The following is a 21,467-nucleotide window of genomic DNA, read 5'->3' as shown; positions in this document are numbered from 1 at the left end:
AGGTCCCCTGTCAGATACAGGACCTGTGCGTATATCCTCTCATTCTGTGGTTTAGTGCTTTGTGTTTATGAAGCAGATAGTTTCTGCCTAGGTGATCACGTTGGGTGTTGTGAGAGCCAGTAGCAGGAGTAAAGATTTTAAGAGCTTCAAAGAGGCTGGCGAGCGTTTGCACTGGCAGCCTGGCCGTTGGGTTTGTAGGACAGATTGCCTGTTTATAGACGGAGCTGCTGAGCAGTGTGAGTTTCATGGTTGCCGTGAGCTGGTATCACCAGGCGTGTGAGTCAGCACTCATTATTAGGCCGTGGGGTCCAGGCTCAGCCCGCTTCTCAGATAACTGGTAACCAACCTGTACTTCATGAATTACAGGATATTGAAGCCAAAAAAGAAGCACAGAAGGAAAAAGAAATTGATGAACAGGAAGCAAATGCCTCGACATTTCATAGAAGTAGGACTCCGTTGGATAAAGATCTTATTAATACGGGAATCTATGAATCTTCTGGAAAACAGTGCTTGCCTCTGGTTCAGCTTATTCAACAGCTTCTTAGGTAAATAGTTGATGTATTTTAGTAGAATTATTGATTTTCATAATAAGATAGATTGAATGCTGGGGACTCAAAAATGTCTTCAGTTGTTGAGGAAATACTCCAGAAAGTAACTTGGAGAGACTTTAGAGCAGACTCTTAAATATAGGTGAAGTGAGTGATTAGAGTGTATGAAGTAGAGATTCCAAAGGTTTTCACACAATAGAAAATTGGAGTGTGTGAAAAGTGTAGGATGAGATTCTTATCTTCATTAGTAAGTAGGTAGATACAAATGGAAATCATGGTAAGATTTTTTTTTTTTACAGTTGGTTGTGTCATTGGCCATTCTATCATAGATTTATATGTTTTCATTTCTAAGACAACTTTTAAAAACTGAAGTAAATAAAAGAATGGTGAGCATTATATTTGAAGAACTTATCAGGAGGAGGTAAGAATCAGTGAGAGTCAGAATATGAGCAGAGACTAACATTGATAAGGGCTGAAGTAGTCACTCACTGCTGAAAAATGTCAGCCTGTGTCACGGTGCCCTTCAAAAAAAGCGAAAGAGCAGGGTGGTTTCTGAAAGGCATTTGTTAGACAGTGAAAAATTATTGTCCTTTATGTAACACAACTCCACTCTGTGTAAACCTGGCTCCTGGTTTGTTTTTATGCAGAAAGGAAAGCGAGCCCTAAACCCAGGGCAGTGGTGGGTGTGCTGGTGTGGGTTGGCCCGCCCTCCACATGAGGGAACACGAGTTTACTCGGCACACCGTGGCTTTTAAAAGAGAGTGTTTTATAGCTAGCTCCTTTTATAGATTTTAGTAAATGCCAATAAAATACCTTTTTCTTATTTTTAAAAATAATCTGATGATGGTTTTTTTAAAAATCAGTGTTTGTACCTTCTAATCTTCAGTATCACAATTGAATTAAAATGAGTTACCTCAGTGTAGTTGGTGGTAATGAAAAGAGCTTTAGAATTTTTCCTGGAAAATTTCAGTTGTGACTGCTTGTGTAAAGTTGGCAGCTGAAACTCTGCCCAGTGTGGTAACTGTGGGAGTAATAACAGCAGTGTTTACATTGCAGAGTTAATTAAGGATCAAGTGAGAAAATGGTCATTGCTGTGCAGAAGGTTTAAAGCGAAAGCGTGTAGCTCAAGGCGTGCTTTTCTGTGTCCTTACCGACACCTTCCCTCGCTGGGGAGGCGGTGCCTGGGCGCTCTGGTGTCACGGCCAGCCAGCACTGGGCTCCCTGCTCCCCACCCTGTGGCTGGCTACCCTTCTCAGGAGAGGCCAGCTCGTGCTCGCCTGCCTGTTCGGCCCATCTCTCCCCTCTTCCCTGCCTGCACTGTGCTGTTTAGTCTGGCAGTCATTTGCCACATTGGTGTGATGAACATTTGAAGTGTGTCCACAACGTAGCCAAGACACTGAGATTTTATTTTTTTATTAATTAAAATTCAAATTAAAAACTTAGACTTGATTCAGCTATTAGAAAACTTAGTTAGGTTTGGAATAACTTAGCCATATGAATTTACCTTTTCATCTCTTCATTTTTATGAGCATTAAGTGCAAATCAAGTATTTGCAATGAAAATTTAGTTATCTGAATTGAAATGTACAAAATACACAAAATATACAAAATACACAATGGCTTTTGAAGACTGTGTGTGAAAAGAACTAATATAAAACTCTCTTTTTTCTTACTGGTTTTACGTTGAAATGATAATATTTTAAATATATGGTAATAAATACATGATTGATACTGGTTTTACATGTTCTTTTTATCTTTATTTATGTGACTGGTAGACATTCCAAATTACATGTGTGAGTCCCTGGCAGACGTTTCCTGTTGTACTGTGTTCTCTGTACCATTCTCACATTGTCTTCTGAACCTTCCTCTTTACTTTTGGTTCCTTTGGCATGCAGGCAGGAGTTGGCCCCACAGCAGGTTTATAATGAAGATGTACCTGTTTAGAAAACACAAAACAAAAGCTGAATCATGGAAGTAAATAGTACCTTAAAAAGTTTTTTGGAAAAGAGAAAAAGAAAAATGCATAAACGACTTTCTCACTAACAATGCCTGTGCTCTCAGCTCTTTTCATAAGCATAGATAATTTGCCTTTCTTCTTACAGAGATAGACTTTAACTTTATTTCCAACCTTAAGGTTTTGTGACTAAATGAGACTCATGTGTTGACTTGGCTGATGCACTTGTTGAAAAATAATCTAAAGGTTTACAGTTTGGAGATTTTGGAGACATCTGATGCATTTTATTATTTGGAAAACAGGTTGGAGAAGTTGTAGTTTGCCCAAAGTAAGCAATGAAACAGATTTCAGAGTAACTCCTATGCTGACAAAGAGCCACAGAAAGCCATTTATATTTCGAAATAGAGAGCTATGAAGATTTTTAAGTCAATGAACCCCGTCAGAATTATACACTTTGACTATGGTTCTGAATTTTCTACTAGGAAAATAAGTTAACATTTGTATTGTGTTCTGTTAATATATTTTGCTCCATCATGTATGGCCTAAAAGCCAAATTCTAGACTGTTTCTTTTAGTGATACAGTTATCAGGACAGGTTATCAGGTCATGGAGCAGGAAGATGAGGTGAATCAAAAACAAAGCCCTGAGCACCCACTTGTATTTTTTGTGGCTGGGAGTGCTGAGCACAAGCCAAGGTTCCCTGTTTCCTTTTCTATGCAACCCTGTGTATGTTGATGTGTGTCTTCTGCTTCTGCCCTCACTCCACTGCTATAGGTAGAGAGAGTGAGGACAGAATGAGTTCCTGGATTGAGCCCTGGGGGCAGATACAATGGATGGAGGTTCTACTTAAACCTGCTATTACATAAGAAATCAAAGAAGTGGAGTAGAATGCTTCTCCGTGGCCTGGTGTTGTGCAGAGGTTCTGGACTTCTCTGCTCAGTGACCATGCCAGGCACTTTGGCTGGAATAGGGCTGGTGTGGTGGGGCTGCACTGACAGAAGTTCCAAACCAGGCTCTGCTTTGGCTCTTTTCCTTCTCTGACTCCCTTTCTCTTCCTGTTCTCAGGGCCACAGGCCAGGCCTTGCCCACTTGGTGCCAGGACTGCCCCTGAGTGGCCGGGTCTTACCTGCTGTTCTCTGCGCCATCTGGTCTGCCTTCACACTAACTTGAGTTACCTTTCTTGGACACAAAAAGGATATCACTTTTCTTTGAAAACCTGGTGGCTGAGCATTGCAGAATTTATCCCCAGCAGCCTGGCGCGCTCTCACCTACAGTGTCCACTGTGTGCACTCCCCTTCTTTGTCTTGACCTCTGTGCCCTGTCCTTTGCATTCTGCTCATGGAACGTTTACTGCTCTTCTCATTATACTTTCTCTCTTCTCCCCATTTACCTGCTGATGGTTCGTTGCTCGAGTTGGATCCTGCAGTTGGAATCAGGTCCCCTGCTCTTTTCCTTGTTGCTGTGTTCCTTGAGCACCTCTTGCTGTGACCTCTGTCATCTGTGCCCACTTCCTTCCTGTGCTTTTTGAGCCCTGGGCATCCCTCACGTGGCCACTCTGGTGCTGAACTGAGTAGGTCTGAAGGTAGACTTGAGAGTCAGATGCAGAAATGTGAGTGGATCTTATCTTTAAGAATAGTGTTGCATTTGTATTTGAAATGAAGTGCCAGTGGATCTTGTCTTTAAGAGTAGTGTCACATTTGTATTTGAAATGCAGCTTTGGATAAAAAATTATATAACAGTTACTTTTCCTTCCAAAGGTTTATAGAGGAGTTTTCTGTTGTTCTGGACTGTTCCATGCTATTCCTTAGGAGCACATTTGTAAAGCAAGGGGTGTCATTCTGCCTTGCAGTGTCTTGTGTGCACCTCCGCTCCGTTTTGAGTGAGGTATGCTTACTGCAGATGCACCTGTCACACACTGGGGAAGGGAGCCAGCCGCAGGTCACGTGGGTGTATGATCTTTATTTCTGATTTTAATTTATGTTGTGATTTTTTTTTACATCCCTCCCCCCTTTAAAGATAAACATAACTTGCTTAATTTTGCACTTCTCTTTCTCCTGCATAGAAACATTGCTTCTCAGACAGTAGCCAGATTGAAAGATGTTGCCCGTCGGATATCATCATGTCTAGACTTTGAGCAACATAGTCGTGAAAGATCTGCTTCGTTGGATTTGTTGCTGCGTTTTCAGCGCTTACTTATCAGTAAACTTTATCCAGGAGACAGTGTTGGTCAGACTTCAGAAATTTCTAGTAAGTTACTTAAAGTGTTAAAGTGTCTTGTATGTATTTTGACTTTTTTATTTAGGCTTTTTGACATACCTATTCTGCATGGCCCACATGTGTAGTTCTTATACTATTAGATGTACCAATTTTGGAGGACTTTATTTTGCATCTACTTTTTTTTTTTTTTTTGGACAGATATTTCTGCTTTAAACTCATCAATATTTTTATTTCATTGTGTTCACATTTAAATTCCTTAGACATGAGAAATAGCATCCTTTATGTTCAGGTTAGTCTTATAGAAGGTCTGTTAGACTTATTCCACAGGTTAGTTATGGACTGTTAGAGACTGACGTAATGTGGGGACAGAATTGTGACCTAGTATTTGTATGTCACCCTGGTAAGCTGGATGGGTGTAGTAGGAGAAATGCATCATCGTTGGAGGAAGAGAGTCTCAGTTACAGCTTTAGTTTATTAGCTGCTGGATATGTGGGACAGTCTCCTGGGAGTTGCTGACTGTTAGGATGAGACTTGAGGGTGCCTGTGAGAATTAGGATGATATGTAAGAAAGAGCCCAGTTCTGTGTACTGTGTAGAGTAGGGCACTTTGCAGAAACTCCAAAGGAGTGGTTGGCCCTTTATAGGATAGTTCTGTGCCAGGGATGGAAGGGTCTGCTACTTGTGTTAGTGTTTTTATAGCTAGTGTATTCTAAAACAACTTGATTACTTCCTGAAAATAGTTAGGCACCTGTAGAGGATGGAAAACTTCAGGTTGAAATCAGCGAACCATTTCAGTCTGAAAGAGGTGTCATAAACTCACAGGGACTAAAACGCTGTTAAGAGCCATGTAGCAGGAGGAGTTGACGATTTTTTATGACCTTGAAAACTGTGTAACTTTGTTCATTGAGAGTAGTTTTCAGGCTTTAAGATTTGGACTTGGAAAACATATATATTGGATATAAGGTTTTAGAACTCTAAGTTATAACTTTGGCTTAGTGTTTTTAAACACTGTGTAGTTCAGTGTTTAAAAATCAATACATCCAAACTCACTGTTTCTCAAATTACGTGCTGTAAAAGGAGGACTAAGTAAGGGTTAACCACTCCTGTTTGAAAAAATTATTATAGGTAAAAGATGTAATAGATAAGGATAGAATAGTGAGACAATGAAGTTTGTTTACAAAGTAAATTTTGATAGTGCAAATGAGACTCTGTGCGTCTCCCCTGCAGGTCCTGAGCTGATGGGGGTCGGGTCCTTGCTGAAGAAGTACACAGCCCTTCTGTGCACACACATTGGGGACATACTGCCTGTGGCGGCCAGCGTGGCCTCCACCAGCTGGCGGCACTTTGCAGAGGTGGCCTGCATTGTGGAAGGGGACTTCACTGGTACTTACCTTGTTTCCTAAATGTCCGCGTGTGTTTATTTTTGGAGATTGATGTGATTTAAAATGTATCATTTTGTGATAAGCTTGCATGCCTTTACCTCATATATCCAGTCCTGTAGACTAGACTACATGTCTCGTACTGTAGACTAGACTATATGTAGTCCTAGCCTTTCGGTTTCACCTTTTGCTTTTTTAGTTGCAATTCTATAGAGTTAAGCAACCTGGTGTATATAGAATTGGTGCTTTAGAGTCATACCACTGTTATTAGCACTTCAATAATGAAGTAAACGGTAATTGTCTAATTTTATTTCAGCAACATAAGAATTAGTTGCCCTTATATTGCTTAATATTTTTTCCAGTTAATTCTATGACAGATTATTATGATGGAGTGCTTTTTTTCTGATGATTAACTTAGTTGGAAACACTTAGTTTTTCTGAATAAAAGACTCTAGTTACTCCTTTTGTGTTGAAACAGTGTTTTCAAAAAGTATTTTTATAACTCAAAGGGTTCTGTTTGATACCTATGTTTGTTGAATACACTGAAGGACAAGTGTTCCTTATGTTGTTATTTTAAACGCAGCCCGAGCTTGTAAAGTGATTTCATAGGATAAAGAGTTTTGCTTTAAGTCTCACACGTTTTCCTTCTCTTTTTAATGTAGGCATTCTCCTCCCAGAACTGGTGGTCTCTGTCGTGCTCCTGCTCAGTAAAAACGCTGGCCTCATGCAGGAGGCTGGGGCTGTGCCTTTACTGGGCGGCTTGCTCGAGCATCTGGATCGGTTCAACCACCTGGCTCCAGGAAGGGAGAGGGACGACCTTGAAGAGCTAGCCTGGCCTGGCATCATGGGTATGGCATCTTCACTTAAGGACTTGCACCGGGGGAAGTTTTGTCCTAGTCTGCTCTTTGATTTGAAAGACTAATTTGACAGAGGAACACCAGTTATTGCCATTTTCACTGACGGTGGTGTGGAGAAGGAGGTGGCAACCCACTCCGGTATTCTTGCCTGGAGAGGCCCTTGGACAGAGGAGCCTGGCGGGCTGCGGTCCATGGGGCCGCAGAGTCAGACACGACCGAAGTGACTGAGCACTTTGATGGTAGTGTAAGTGGAAAACAAAGATAATCCACATCAGAATAGTTTTGGGTTATATTTAAGAAAAATTTTTCTGTTAGTAATGGTTGTTACATCCTGAATTGGATTATTTTAGAGCATTCTGGAAAATCCTTTCTTGGAATTGTCTCCAGAAGATATAGTTGAAGTGCTTAGTTATGATCCTGCTTTGGAGGCAGACATTGATATGGGAGGGCTTTCTTAAACTCACTGGCCTTACGTGATGTTAATGAGTTATGGAATTTCCATAGTCAACTGGGCACTTCCCATCCTTACTGTCTCTAGTGCTTACCAAATTGGAATGAACTTACCTTTTCAAAGTTTTGAACTTTGACACTTTTGAGTCTTAAGTCTAAGCACTGTGACTTCTTGGACTTAGAGAATTAATTGTGGTTTACCTTTCATTTTATAGGAAAGCTGAAGCAAGGTAGGCCTTTCTACCGTTGTACACTGTCATTTTTATATGGATTACTTAACACAAAAAGTAACAAGTGTCCTAAGGAAAATAACCAGCCTTACGATATTGAACATTATTTTTTATTTCTTTATTATAGCTAATATTTTCAACACAATTCATCTACTTTGGTGAACTTAAATGGTCATTTGTGATTTTTGTCTGTTTACTCCATATGGTTGAGAGCTTGTAACTTGATCAGCAGTTCAGACAGTTATTATAAGACATTTTTTTATTTTAAAGTATAACATATACACAAAATTACCAAAAGCAACTTTGAGACTGATCACAGGGGAAACCATTTATTAAGCAGAACCTTCCCAAACACTGTCTCTGTCTTACTGAAAGATTTCTCTGGGCTTTTGTGCTTGCCGTTCCCCTACTTCTCTTGATCATTTTATCAGATAGGCATGTGACCCATAACAAATTAATTGCTTAAATGTTTTTTTGTCTGTTTCTTGGTGATTTGTAAGGCGTGCTTTAGTAGAGAATGCCAGATTTCCACAGTGATTGTACTGGTCCTCATCTCTACGAAGTGTGGAAGTACTCACTGTTCCACCTCTGTTCCTAGAGATCATGTGCCATTTTTTTCCATAGGTGTTTTGTCTGTAGGACACTTCTGGGTGGAAGGACTATTGTAGTCTCTCCTCTTGAGTACCGCCTTGACTAAATCAGTGACTCTGCCTGTGTCTGCTTCTGAGTGTGAGCTTCCTGCCAGAACATACCATACTTGCTGGCACCCGAGTGCACTGTGGATTAGAAGTGGTGATGATAGGCACTCTTGTCTGGCTCCTAGGAACAGAGGAAAAACTACCCAAAGTTCACATATGAAGTATGATATTTGTTGTAGTTTTTTCTTTGTAGATACCTTAAAATATTAAGGATGTTTCCTTTGGTTTCTGAATGGACATTAAATTTCCTCAAATACTTTTTTCTGCATCTCTTGATGATTACACAGTTTTTTCTATTCATGTTGCAGATGGCAGATTTCATTCTTTTTTATGACTGAGTGGTATTTTATCACATATTTGTGTGTGTATATTGTGTGTATATATATTTCACATCTTCTTTGTAACAGATGTAACATTCATCTGTTAATGGATACTGGATTGTCCCCACCTTTTGGCTATTGTGATTAATGCTGCTGTGAATATAGGTGTGTAGATGTCTGAGTTCCTGCTTTCACTTCTTTTGGGTATATAGCCAAAAGTCGGTTCAGAATTCTTGCCTGGACAATTCCCTAGACAGAAGAGCTTGGCAGGCTGCAGTCTGTGGGGTCAGAGAGTCGGACATGACTGAGTGATTGAGCACCAGTGCACTGATAATTGTGTTTTTACTTTCTTAAGGAGTTGCCATTCTGTTTTCCACAGCAGCTGTGCCATTTTAAGTTCCCACGGGCAGTGCACAAAGGAACAGTTCTGATTTTTCCACCTGCTTGCCAACACTTGTTTGTTTTTTAAATAATAGATTGTCATACTGAGTGAAGGAAGTCAGACAGACAGGCGAAATAGCATATGACAGCCCATATATGAAATCTAAAAAGAAATGATACAAATGAACTTATAAAACCAGAGACTCATGGTCTTAGAGAACAAACTTAAGATTGCCTGGGGAAGGATGGGGAATGAGATAGTTAAGGAGTTTGGGATGAACATGTATGCACTGCTGTATTTAAAATGGATAAACAACAAGGACCTATTGTATAGCACGTGGAACTCTGTTCAATGTTATTTGGCAGCCTGGATGAGAGGGAAGTTTTGGGGAGAGTGAATATGTTTGGCTGAGTCCCTTCACTGTTCCTCTGAAACTGTTACAGCATTGTTAATTGACTATACCCCAAAACAAAATAAAAAGTTAAAAAAAAAAATAGTAGCCATCTTATTAGGATCAAGTGGTATTACATTGTAGTTTTGATTTGGTTTCCCTAATGATTAATGGTGGTGTGCATCTGTTTATGAGCCTGTACACCATGTACGTATCTTTGGAGAAATGTCATTTCAAGTATTTTTAAGTCAAGTTTCTTGTTGTCATTGTTGAGTTGTAGAAGTTTGTTGCATATTCTGAGAATATACGACTTGCAAGTATTTTCTCATTCTGTGGGTTGGCTTTTCATTCTGTTGATAGTGTCCTTTGATTTTTTTTTTTAATGAAGCTTGTCTGTGCTTTTGGTGTCTTGTCTAAAAAAATGATTGACAGATCCAGTGTTACGAAGCTTTCCTCCTATGTTTTTTTCTAAGAGTTTTATTTATAGTTTTAGCTCTTATGTTTAGGTTTTTAATCTATTTTGAGTCAATTTTTGTGTATGGTGAAAGGTATAGGTCCAACTTGATTCATTTGCATTTGAATATTCAGTTTTTGCAGCATCATTTGTTGAAAAGACTGTCCTTTCCCCATTGAAAGGTCTTGCCATTCTTGTAAAAAAAGAAAATCATTTGCCTATATATTGTGAAAATTTATTTCTGGGTTCTTTATTCTGTTCTATTGCTGTAAATGTCATTATTGTGCTGGTACTACACTGTTCTTTACATTTATTTATTTATTTTTCCTTAGGATTTAATCTGAAATTTTTCTAACTTTTTGAGAAATTATGCTAGTTAGCATAGTGATATTTTTATAATGTTTATTATGAAAATGTTCCAACAGATAAAAGTAGAGAAGATAATATAATGAATGGACCATCAAGTATTTACATTCCTAAGGACTTCCCAGGCAGGCCAGCGGTTAGGATTCCAAGCTTCCACTGCAGGGGGCACAGGTTCAATCCCTAGTCAGAAACTAAAATCCCGCATGCTGCATGGCGTGGCCAGGAAAAAAAAAATTACTCACATTCCCCAAGCTCTCCTGTACTTTTTATCTGATTGATTGTATTATTTTAAAGTGAATTTCTGTCTTTAAAGATTTTTGCACATTTTACCTGTTAATGATAAAAACTTTTTTGGGAGAATGAAAGCACAGTTGCATTGTTCTGCCCAAGATGAACAGATCCATTACCCTTTTTATCAGTGGTTGTGTTGAGTCAGGATGTAGACAGGTCCTCTCTAGTCGAGGTCGTATATACTTCTTGTTTTTCTGCCCAACAGCCTATCTCCAGGCTTGCCTCCCTCACTTTGGCTGTACTGTTTATTTTTCTTATTGCTGTTTTTTAAAGAAGTAGGCTGTTTGTTCTGGAGGATTTCACATTTTCTGAACTTGGTTTATTGCATTCTCTTCTTCAAGTCACAACACCTTTTGTCAGTGATATTCTCTATGAACTGCTGATGGGTTTGGTGAGATTTGGTTTCAGTTTTGCTGGGTTGGAGTGTTTCTGAGGTCCTGCTGTGTGCTCTCTGTCTCACCCACGGTGCTGGGTGACTCCCCCTTCAGTTCTGTCACGTGGACCAGGGAGTTCATGTATAGTGTGTCCACTGTACAGTCCTCAAGCAACCTTGCCCTCAACTGGTAGCCCGAGGTACAGTTTGCACAGGAAAGACATGAGCCTAGCTTGACTCACCATCACCCCCAGCCCACCTTAACTGATTTCTGTGATAGTAAGTTGGAGTCCTAATGCTTCCAAAGGTGACTAATGAAGTTTTCTCTTTTTTTGAAGTATCATTGTTAACTTACTGAATTTTATTGATTTTATGTTTATTAACTTACTTTATAGCTTTTATTTTTTCCTAATATGTACATTTAAAGACAGAAATGTCTTCAAAAATATACTTAGCTATGTGTCACAAGTGTTGATTTACAGTATTTGCATTATTGTTCATTTCAGTTTTCTGATTTCCAGTCATTTTTTTTCTGGGAATTTTTTATGGCATCAGTATAATGACAGCATAGTTTCAAATGTAGAGATTTTAATTTTTTGTTACTTGCTTTATTTATTTATTTATGGCCACACCATACAGCTTACAGGATCTTAGTTCCCTGACCAAGGATTGAACCCAGGCCCTTGACGGTGAATGCACAGAGTCCTAACCACTGGATCACCAGGGAATTCCCTTACCTGTTTTTAAGTTAACTGCATTGTAGTCATTGTACATGCTCTGTAACTTGACTTATTTGAAATTTTTGAGATTTGCTTGATGCTTGGTATATGGCCAGACTTACTATTCGTCCTATCACGTAGTGTTTTTGTTTTTAAATCGTTCTGTGTCTTTGCTGAATTTTTGTTTGTGGTGTTAGTTATAGTAAGATGTATGTTAATTTCTTATTGTGTTTGTGGATTTGTCTATTTCACCTTGTAGTTCTTTCACGCAATTTGTTCTAGTCATTTTATCTATTGATCTATTGATTAATTGATTTTGGTTTCTGTATACACAGAGTCATTTTTTACAGGTCAGAACTGTAGAAATAATGAGGAAGTGACACTTATACGCAAAGCTGATTTGGAGAACCACAATAAAGATGGAGGCTTCTGGACTGTGATTGATGGAAAAGTGTATGATATAAAGGACTTCCAGACGCAGTCATTAACAGGAAACAGTATTCTTGGTAAGGCGTCGCTTTTTACTTTGTGGATAAAGGTTGTGAATGTGTCATTTTAAGTAGACCATTTGGTTTAAAATGATCAGTTTAGTAACTGCTCCAGGCCTCATACATTTTAGTCTATAAGTGACTTTCTATCACAGCAAATTCAGACATATTTAAAGAATTTCTTATAATTATGCAGATTTTGTTCCAACACTTGTTGGAACTTGTTCCAGGTTCTGAGTTGACCCAGACAGCCCTGGCAGAGGGTGAGAGATCATATTACTTTGGAGTTAACCTGCACAGTCTGTTTCCTGTGCTGAAGTCACGTTACTTTTGCCTGTTTTCTTTCAGCTCAGTTTGTAGGGGAAGACCCAGTGGTGGCTCTGGAAGCTGCTTTGCAGTTTGAAGACACACGGGAATCAATGCATGCTTTCTGTGTTGGTCAGTATCTGGAGGTGAGGCTGTGTGTGTGGTGAGCAAGGTGGACATCAGTGGGCACCCTCTCTGGATATGTCTGATAAGTGGGTTTTACCCTGAAGTATTGATAGCTGGATCTTTTGGAGGAAGGGGTCATTAAATGAAAAGCAAAAATCTTTTAGAAATTTTTTTAATAAGCCAATTTGCATTTATTCCTGTTAAGATTTATGGTGTACTCATCTTGAAAAACTATTTTAAAATTGTTAATTTGTAAGAAATACAAACCCTGATCCACACACACAAAAAAGTTAACTTTTTATCTTTACAATTTTATTGTAGTTCTGTGTAGAAATTTGGAAGGACTTACCATCTTGATAGGTATTTTTGAGGAGTAGCTATTTCATAGCATAGTGTTTTGGAATAGAAATATGTCCATTCTATATATCCATAAGCATTGGGATTTATATGTTGAGATTGACTTTCCAGATGTGGATATAGAAGTGACAGAATGTATTAATTTATGCCTCAGTTGTAATGTTTAAAGGATCTTATGAAGGGAAAAATTAATTTTGTTTATAAGTTGTCATGTGACTGGCAGAGTTTAAGATTATTTTCTTTTGAACCCTTTCTGTTCTACCTTCTGTTTGATTTCCTCAGGAATGTTCTAGTTAAGTTGTTTATCATTGCTTTGGATTTTCCACCAGTAGATCTGTGCATGACGTTTGCTCTCAGTTACTGATATCTCCTGTTATTGTGGGGCAGCCTAAGCGCACTATTATAGGTGTCAGAGCGCACAGTCTTTATTACGACAGTATATCTTGTTTAAGGATAAAAGCTGTTGGAATTCTTGATTGAATGTTGTTCATTAACTCTATTTTCATTTCATACTGATAATGAAATTTATCTTTTCCAGCCTGACCAAGAAGTTGTTACCATACCAGATTTGGGAAGTCTGTCTTCACCCCTTATAGACACTGAGAGGAATCTGGGCCTGCTCCTTGGATTACATGCTTCCTATTTAGCTATGAGCACACCACTGTCTCCAGTTGAGGTCGAATGTGCCAGTAAGAAAAATTTTGTTTTCTGTTAACAGATTAGCAGGTTATTTTAGCTGGAGCTGTAAGTGCCATTAAGGATAGTGAAGAAGAATGAGTACAGTTGTTGATGAGGAAATGTAAGGATAGTGAGACTAAACCAGTTCATAGCAATAGCTGTGAGTGGCTTTCATTTGTGTGACCTGTGGCATCAAAGGAAGCTGACAGGTGTGTAGGAAGGTTGAGCCTATGTGTGGTCTCACTTCCACATCCTCTAACAGATTGGCTCAGCTCCCCGCTGCCTAGAAATCTACATGTGGTGGATTGACGGTTCTTCGGGATGGTGTTCTGTTTGAGGATTGTGTTTTTACCAGACTCCAATCCAGCGTATTTTGGGATGGCAGCGTTCGTAACCACCTAGAGTATTACATTTTCTCCATATCCCCTGTGATACATTTGAATGACTCTTCACATATTTATGCATTTCTCCATCTGTTCCTCCACTGAGTATCCAATGCACATCTCTTGAGTAATCTCTCATGGAAGTTACCATGTTAGGCACTGAGGATATAAGCACGTATAGAATTAGATGCTCCCTGCCCTTAGTTTGGAGAAGGCAGTGGCAGCCCACTCCAGTGTCCTTGCCTGGAGAGTCCTGGGGACAGAGGAGCCTGTGGGGTCGCACAGAGTCGGACGCGACTGCCGCGACTTGGCAGCAGCGGCGGCAGCAGCTGCACGTAGTTACTTCCTGTACCTAGACACCATAAGCAGGTCAGGCTGGGTGGTGGGAGGAGATAAAATGCAGCCATTGGTAAGTGGTATGGGAGGTGAGGAGCGGGTGGAGGGAAAGATCTCATGGAGGTGGAACTATCATGAAACTGGAGTCCCAGCAGGCAGGGTGTGTGAGGGCAACATTGAGAAAATCAGCTTTGGGCTGGTGCGTATGGAGGGTTAGGGGAGAAAGCTAGTGGGCAAGGATTGCCATGGTGCCTGCTCATCCTGCCTTCTGGACAGACCTTTGGTGCAGGTCCTGTGCACTTTGCTGCCTCAGAGCGTCTAAGATGGGTGATCTTGTCTTCTTCCAAATCAACTAGGAGCTGCAAGGTGTCAGAGTAGAGGGGAGCAGTATGTACTGTGGTCTTGTTGTGTGGGGATCTCCCCATTCTAGGACATCAGAAGCCACCAGTGGAGCAGAGAGACAAGAGGGAGTTCTAAATGGAGAGGTTCAGGGAAGGTCTGGTCACGATTGTGTTTCGGAAGAATTAATGTGGCACTTTGGAGAATGCTCTGAATACTTTAATATCTAAGTTTCCAGCCAAAGAACATTGAGCGAACCCAGATTTGATTGCTTGGGTTTTGGAGAAATACTTTGACAGCACAAGTTATTGATAAAAAAATCTGTAGTTATAGAAGCATTCTTTGAGGTGACTCTCCGTTTAGTCGTCATAGCAGTTATGTGGGTATTCCCACTGGCACTGATAGAGAGCTTGCTCTTACGGTGCTCGGCCTGTGCATCACACAGGCCTCCTTCACAGCACACTGGATCTCAGGTTTCCAAGCAGCCATCCCTTACTTCAGTTCTTGTCTTGTATGTTCAATAGTCTCTCATTATTATTATATGATTAATGCCCTCAGTTCAGTCGCTCAGTTGTCTCCGACTCTTTGCGACCCCATGGACTGCAGCACGCCAGGCTTCCTTGTCCATCACCAACTCCCAGAGCTTGCTCAAACTCATGTCCATTGAGTTGGTGTTGCCATCCAACCATCTCATCCTCTGTTGGCCCATTCTCCTCCTGCCTTCAGTCTTTCCCAGCATCATGGACTTTTCCAAGGAGTCAGTTCTTTGCATCAGGTGGTCAGAGTATTGGAGCTTCAGCTTCAGCATCAGTCCTTCCAATGAATATTCAGAACTGATTTCCTTTAGGATTGATTGATTTGATCTCCTTGAAGTCTAAGGGGCTCTCAAGAGTATTCTCCAACACCACAGTTCAAAAGCATCAATTCTTTGGCGCTCAGCTTTGTTTATGGTCCAACTCTTACATCCATACATGACTCCTGGAAAAACCATAGCTTTGACTAGATGGACCTTTGTCGACAAATTAATCACAAACTGCTTTTTAATATGCTGTTTAGGTTGGTCGTAGCTTTTCTTCCAAGGAGCAAGCATCTTATAATTTCATGGCTGCAGTCACTATCTGCAGCAATTTTGGAGCCTAAGAAAATAGTCTGTCAGTTTCCATTGTTTCCCCATCTATTTGCCATGAAGTGATGGGACCAGATGCCGTGATCTTCGTTGTTTGAATGTTGAGTTTTAAGCCAGCCTTTTCACTCTTCTCTTTCACTTTAATCAAGAGGTTCTTTATTTCCTCTTCAGTTTCTGCCATAAGGGTGGTGTCATCTGCATATCTGAGGTTATTGATATTTCTCCTGGCAATCTTGATTCCAGCTTGTGCTTCATCCAACCCGGCATTTTGCATGATGTACTCTGCATCTGAGTTAAATAAGCAGGTGACAGTATACAGCCTTGTCGTACTCCTTTCCCAGTTTGGAACTAGTCTTTTGATTAATGCTTTAGGGAGATGTATTATCCTGAACATGTTTTTCTCCTTGGAACTCTTCACATGTGCTCTTCTCCTACCTGGATGCTCAGTGTCTTGGTCTTCATCCAGATCACAAAAACATTCTGTATCAGCCCTCCAAATAATGGGGTGTTTGCTGCTGCACATTCCCACTATAGTACTTTGTAGCATAGTTATCCCAGCTGAAGTTGTGGATTCCTTTTGTAAGTGGTGTCTCATTTTCTTTTCCCTGTTGGAAACGCAGACTCAGTTTTTACACGGTATCTGTGAAACTGGACAGCGCTATACTTGAGTAGGTGTCCAGTAAATGTTGGACTATTATTTTATAAATGCTGGAACTATTATTTGGGGTTCTGATTCCATACTTAAGATGTGTTGAGTAACTGGCAGGTGTTACCTTTTTTCAGGTAGACATAGGAATTATAAGCCAATCTATGTAAATATGTTAGATGAGACTTTCATATGAGTGATCCTGAATTTCACCTCCTAAATGAAGTGCTTAATTTTCTTTTTCCCCTAGTGTTTATTTCTGAATGGTGCACTCAGATTTTTTTTTTAACGTTTGTATATGCACTCTCTAGAGTGGCTTCAGTCATCCATCTTCTCCGGTGGCCTGCAGACTAGCCAGATCCACTACAGCTACAATGAGGAGAAAGACGAGGACCACTGTAGCTCTCCTGGGGGCACTCCTGCCAGCAAGTCCCGGCTCTGTTCCCACAGACAGGCCCTGGGGGACCACGCCCAGGCATTCCTGCAAGCCATCGCTGACAATAACATTCAGGATCACAACGTGAAGGTGAGTGAGGCCTTCCCACACTGTGTCTTCTGTTTACCTTAGGACTTTGACTTGTGAACACCTTAGCACAGACTTTGTTTGCATCTTATTTGGAGGGCTGTCAAGAAGCTGGTTCACTTCAGTGTCCAGTGAGGTTTGAGAAGCATTGCTGATCACAAGTGCATCAGAAGTTGCAGCACTTAGAACTTATGACGATGTTGCAGGGTTGGCTCTGAAGTTACCTCTGGCTGTTTCTGTTGCAGGACTTTCTGTGTCAGATTGAAAGATACTGTAGGCAGTGCCACTTGACCACACCCATCACCTTTCCCCCTGAGCATCCTGTGGAGGAGGTTGGCCGCTTACTGTTATGTTGCCTCTTAAAACATGAAGATTTAGGTATGAATCTCAGTATTTTAGCTGTACATAGATCTTTCAGCTGACGTATTTCAGTCATAACTAATCTGCACTTTATCTTAAATATCTTTCACAGGTCACGTGGCATTATCTTTAGTTCATGCAGGTACACTTGGTATTGAGCAAGTAAAGCATAGAACGTTGCCTAAATCAGTGGTGGATGTTTGTAGAGTTGTCTATCAAGCAAAATGCTCACTCATTAAGGTAAGTAGAGTTTGATTCTCTTTCTTCTGTGCTTTGTGGACAGTTGGCGGGGTGTCGTTGTTAAGTTGTCCTTTCGTATTTAACTTTGTAGACACATCAAGAACAGGGCCGTTCTTACAAGGAGGTCTGTGCCCCAGTCATTGAACGATTGAGGTTCCTCTTTAATGAACTGAGACCTGCAGTTTGTAATGACCTCTCTATAATGTCCAAATTTAAACTGTTAAGTTCTTTACCCCGTTGGAAGAGGATAGCTCAGAAGATAATTCGAGAACGAAGGAAGAAGAGAGGTAAGGAGGTAAAGGGTGTAGGGGGATGCTTTCACCTGTGTCCCCCTCCTGTCTGTGGTTTGAGGGAGGCTGTTGGCTGTTGCTCACCGCGTGGGCATTTCCACAACTGCTGCAACGTTTTTATGTGTGTTTATGATTAAGTATACAAATGCTGCTTATTTTGCCAAGACATGAGATAATGATGCACCTTTGGGACTGAGTGTGTCATGTTTTGGTAACTAGTAAACTGATGCTGAAAAATATTGTGAACTTTATTAAATTGATGGGAAAGATGAAGTGTTTTTTAAACAACTTGTCCTGGTAGTGAGATATGGAAAGATTTAATCTTTCCAGTGGCAATTATTCTTGCCATTCTTGTGAATAAATGTTCTTATTTGGAAATATTGAATATTCTGAAGCATGGAGGATTATTATAAAAGGAACCAAAAGAGTTACTGATATTTTCAGGAAGCAGCTGTGTAGGGATAGGAAAAAGAGTTTTTGTATTAAGCAAAATTTGAATGAAAATACATAAAAAACTTTATAATTTGGTCATTTGTGATTATAAACCTACCAAGGTATTTGATTATACTCTTATGAATTATATTGATTTATGCACAGATGAACCTATTAAACAATATTAATTAGTGAGTTTTTGATGAATATTGCAAACAATAATGTCATGGAAGACTAATTTATTTTAGAAGCCATCCTGAATTGATTGTTCCTGGGCTTGAACCATAGCTTATCTGGATCCTGGAAATGCTTTGAATTAGGAAATAGGGCAAGAGTGTTTCTGAGACCCCTTTAACCCAGGAGGCCAGGAGACTCAGGAGATAGCATCTCAGCTGGGAGGAGAACAGTCCCATCCCCATGTGGCTATTGCCTCCCTGGACTCTGAGCTCACATGGTCACCTCTTAAAATGTCTTGATGTGGGTTACATATTTAATTGCCATTTTAAAATAATTAATGTTTCTGGTCTTGTGCTAACTTTGATGATTCCCTGGTAGGGCACTGCAGGACTCAGAAGAGCTATTGTACTCTTGGTTATTACTGTGAAAACGGGCAGAGGAAGATTAGCAGCATTGACACGTGGTGGAAATTCCAGAGGACACCAGGCCCAGGCTTCCTTCCAGGGTTCCCTCTAGTGAATCACAGAGTCCTGCTCGGTTCTTCCAGCGGTGACATGTGACAAAGCTCTCTGTCGGGGACGCGCGCCTAAACCTTGGTGTCCAGGGTTGTTGGCTGTCAGTCACATGGCCACAGGGGCCCTGCATGATCACTCTCCGCTGCCCAGACTCCGTCCGGGGTAGAACAGTTGACATAAGTCACAAGCTCTCTGTTCACTCTGGTGCAGGTGGTCCTGTGCCTAAGGCACACTCTTCTCTGAGAGCATGTCCAGGTCTCAGAGCTCAGCTCATAGGAGCTGGGCAAGGGCCAGTGCAGATGATACAGGCTTTCTGGGGAATTCGCAGGCTTTGAGCAACCCACACTTGGTATGTTAGTGTTTTATTGTGTTGTCTGCTCTTTATATTATAAAGTAGAAGAAACAGACTAAAAGCCTTGAAGAGTACTAAAAGTAGGGGAAGCAACGCCACATATTAAATTGCAAATTCAATAGAAATTTCTCTCATTTAAAAGACTAACTTAAGGGAATATCCTGGTGGCCAGGAGGTTAAGAATCTGCCTCCCAATGCAGGGGATGCAGGTTTGATACCTGTTCAGGGAACTGAGATTCCACATGCTGTGAGGCAGCTAAGCCCGTGAGCCACCACAACTGAGCCCCTATATTCTAGGGCCCAGGCGCCACAGAAAGAAGCCCATGCACTACAACTCGTGGAAGCCCGCACGTGGCAAGAAAGAGCCCAAGAGCTGCAGTGAAGACCCAGCACAGACCTCCCCCCAAAAAAGAAAAAAAACACTAAACACAGCCAAAAAGCGAAAAATGACTAACATAGCCAAAGGCATCTAATTGATTCAGTTGTACCCTGGTGACGGAACCAATATACTAGTCCAGAGTGGGCAGATTAGGATCTGTTGACAAATGTAGCCTGCCATTTACTGTGTACTGCCCATGAGCTAAGGCTGGGTTTTGCATTTAAGTTATTTTATAAAAAACAAAGAAGAATGTGACACATGAAAATTATATGAATTTTAAATAACAGCGTTCACAAATAAAGTTAGCTACTTTTCATGCTGCAGCAGTAGAGTGTTTGCAGTAGATTGAATAGCCTGCAAAGACTAAAATATTTACTCTCTGTCCCTTTATGAAAAAGTTTGTCAGCCTCTGGGCTTCTCTTTCTTTAGGGCTTCTCTCCATTTTTACATTGTCACTATCTTTCTGTCCCTGACATGCAGTGGCAGAGAGTTATTACTGAATGTCGTGTGAGAATAACTATGATAGTTTTTACTTTTTGTAATTTGAGCACTTGACAATGATATTTACATGTTTTCTTTGAAAACAATATTCATATCCTCTACTTTCATGCAAATTTAAACATTTCTTAATTTAAAATCATATTTAATGATTTTTGTAATGAATGGTGTTTTTAAACATAGTTCCTAAGAAGCCAGAATCTACTGATGAAGAAGAAAAAATTGGAAATGGAGAGAGTGATTTAGAAGAAGCTTGCATTTTGCCTCACAGTCCTATAAATGTGGACAAAAGACCCATTACAATTAAATCACCCAAGGTGAAGTATTTTTTGTGATTCTAAGACTTGCTATGTAGAAACACACCACATTGGAAGGGAATCCACAAGTATTATTGCTTTGTTTTTGAATATGAGTAGAGAGTATGGTAGTTAATAACAGCATGAATAACTGCCCCAGCGATGCTTAAATGCACTTGACTTATCAGTAGCTGTAGAAGTGTTTTCTTTTACTCTTAGCTGTATACTGTGTCATTATTTCTTCACCATTTTAGTCATTCATTCATTTATTCACTCATTCATTGAATGTAGCCTTTGCTCCAAAAACTGTTAACATGGATGATAATTTAACTTTGTCAAGTTAGCCAATTCCAAAGTACATAAGTATACAGATTATACATTGATTTATAAGACTATTTACAACATGGTTGTTTTTATCATTAGTTCCTAAATTTAAACTATGTTACCAATTTAAACCTAGTGGCATTTATTTATATTTTCTTTGAGTAATTGTTTTAGAGCATATCTTAGTATGAATATGGTTAACTGATGGTGAAAATGGTTTTCATTTGTCAGGATAAATGGCAGCCCCTGTTGAGTACAGTTACAGGTGTTCACAAATACAAATGGTTGAAGCAGAATGTTCAGGGTTTGTATCCTCAGTCTGCACTCCTCAGTACAATTGCCGAATTTGCCCTTAAAGAAGAGCCTGTGGATGTGGAAAAAATGAGAAAATGCCTACTAAAACAGGTAAATTTGCTAAGACCATTCTTCTCTGTCTTGGATAATACATAAACACTTAACAGTATGCATTGATTTTTTTTTTTCACAGTTGGAGAGAGCAGAAGTTCGCCTGGAAGGGATAGATACAATTTTAAAACTGGCAGCCAAAAATTTCTTACTTCCATCTGTGCAGTATGCTATGTTCTGTGGATGGCAAAGACTTATTCCGGAAGGGGTTGATATAGGGTAAAACTTTATAATGTTTTTTCTTAATTAAGCAAGGCTGTGACAA

General features: G+C 40.1%; 1 protein-coding gene across 1 annotated transcript in view; it reads left to right on the top strand.

Annotated features, from left to right (window-relative positions):
• HERC2 (HECT and RLD domain containing E3 ubiquitin protein ligase 2) overlaps nt 1-21,467 on the top strand; it is a 238,172-nt gene that overhangs the window by 88,290 nt on the left and 128,415 nt on the right. The window contains exons 20-33 of the mRNA XM_061135706.1: nt 367-545; nt 4,563-4,747; nt 5,944-6,099; nt 6,758-6,943; nt 11,962-12,132; nt 12,463-12,566; nt 13,442-13,592; nt 16,723-16,937; nt 17,180-17,312; nt 17,407-17,534; nt 17,626-17,821; nt 20,361-20,494; nt 21,029-21,202; nt 21,285-21,421. Of these exons, the coding sequence (XP_060991689.1) occupies nt 367-545; nt 4,563-4,747; nt 5,944-6,099; nt 6,758-6,943; nt 11,962-12,132; nt 12,463-12,566; nt 13,442-13,592; nt 16,723-16,937; nt 17,180-17,312; nt 17,407-17,534; nt 17,626-17,821; nt 20,361-20,494; nt 21,029-21,202; nt 21,285-21,421 (2,249 nt within the window). The remainder of the gene's footprint in view (nt 1-366; nt 546-4,562; nt 4,748-5,943; nt 6,100-6,757; nt 6,944-11,961; nt 12,133-12,462; nt 12,567-13,441; nt 13,593-16,722; nt 16,938-17,179; nt 17,313-17,406; nt 17,535-17,625; nt 17,822-20,360; nt 20,495-21,028; nt 21,203-21,284; nt 21,422-21,467) is intronic.

The sequence above is a fragment of the Dama dama genome, chromosome 33 (assembly GCF_033118175.1).
Source record: "Dama dama isolate Ldn47 chromosome 33, ASM3311817v1, whole genome shotgun sequence".
Lineage (NCBI taxonomy): Eukaryota > Metazoa > Chordata > Mammalia > Artiodactyla > Cervidae > Dama > Dama dama.
This window is presented reverse-complemented; position numbering and strand designations above follow the sequence as displayed.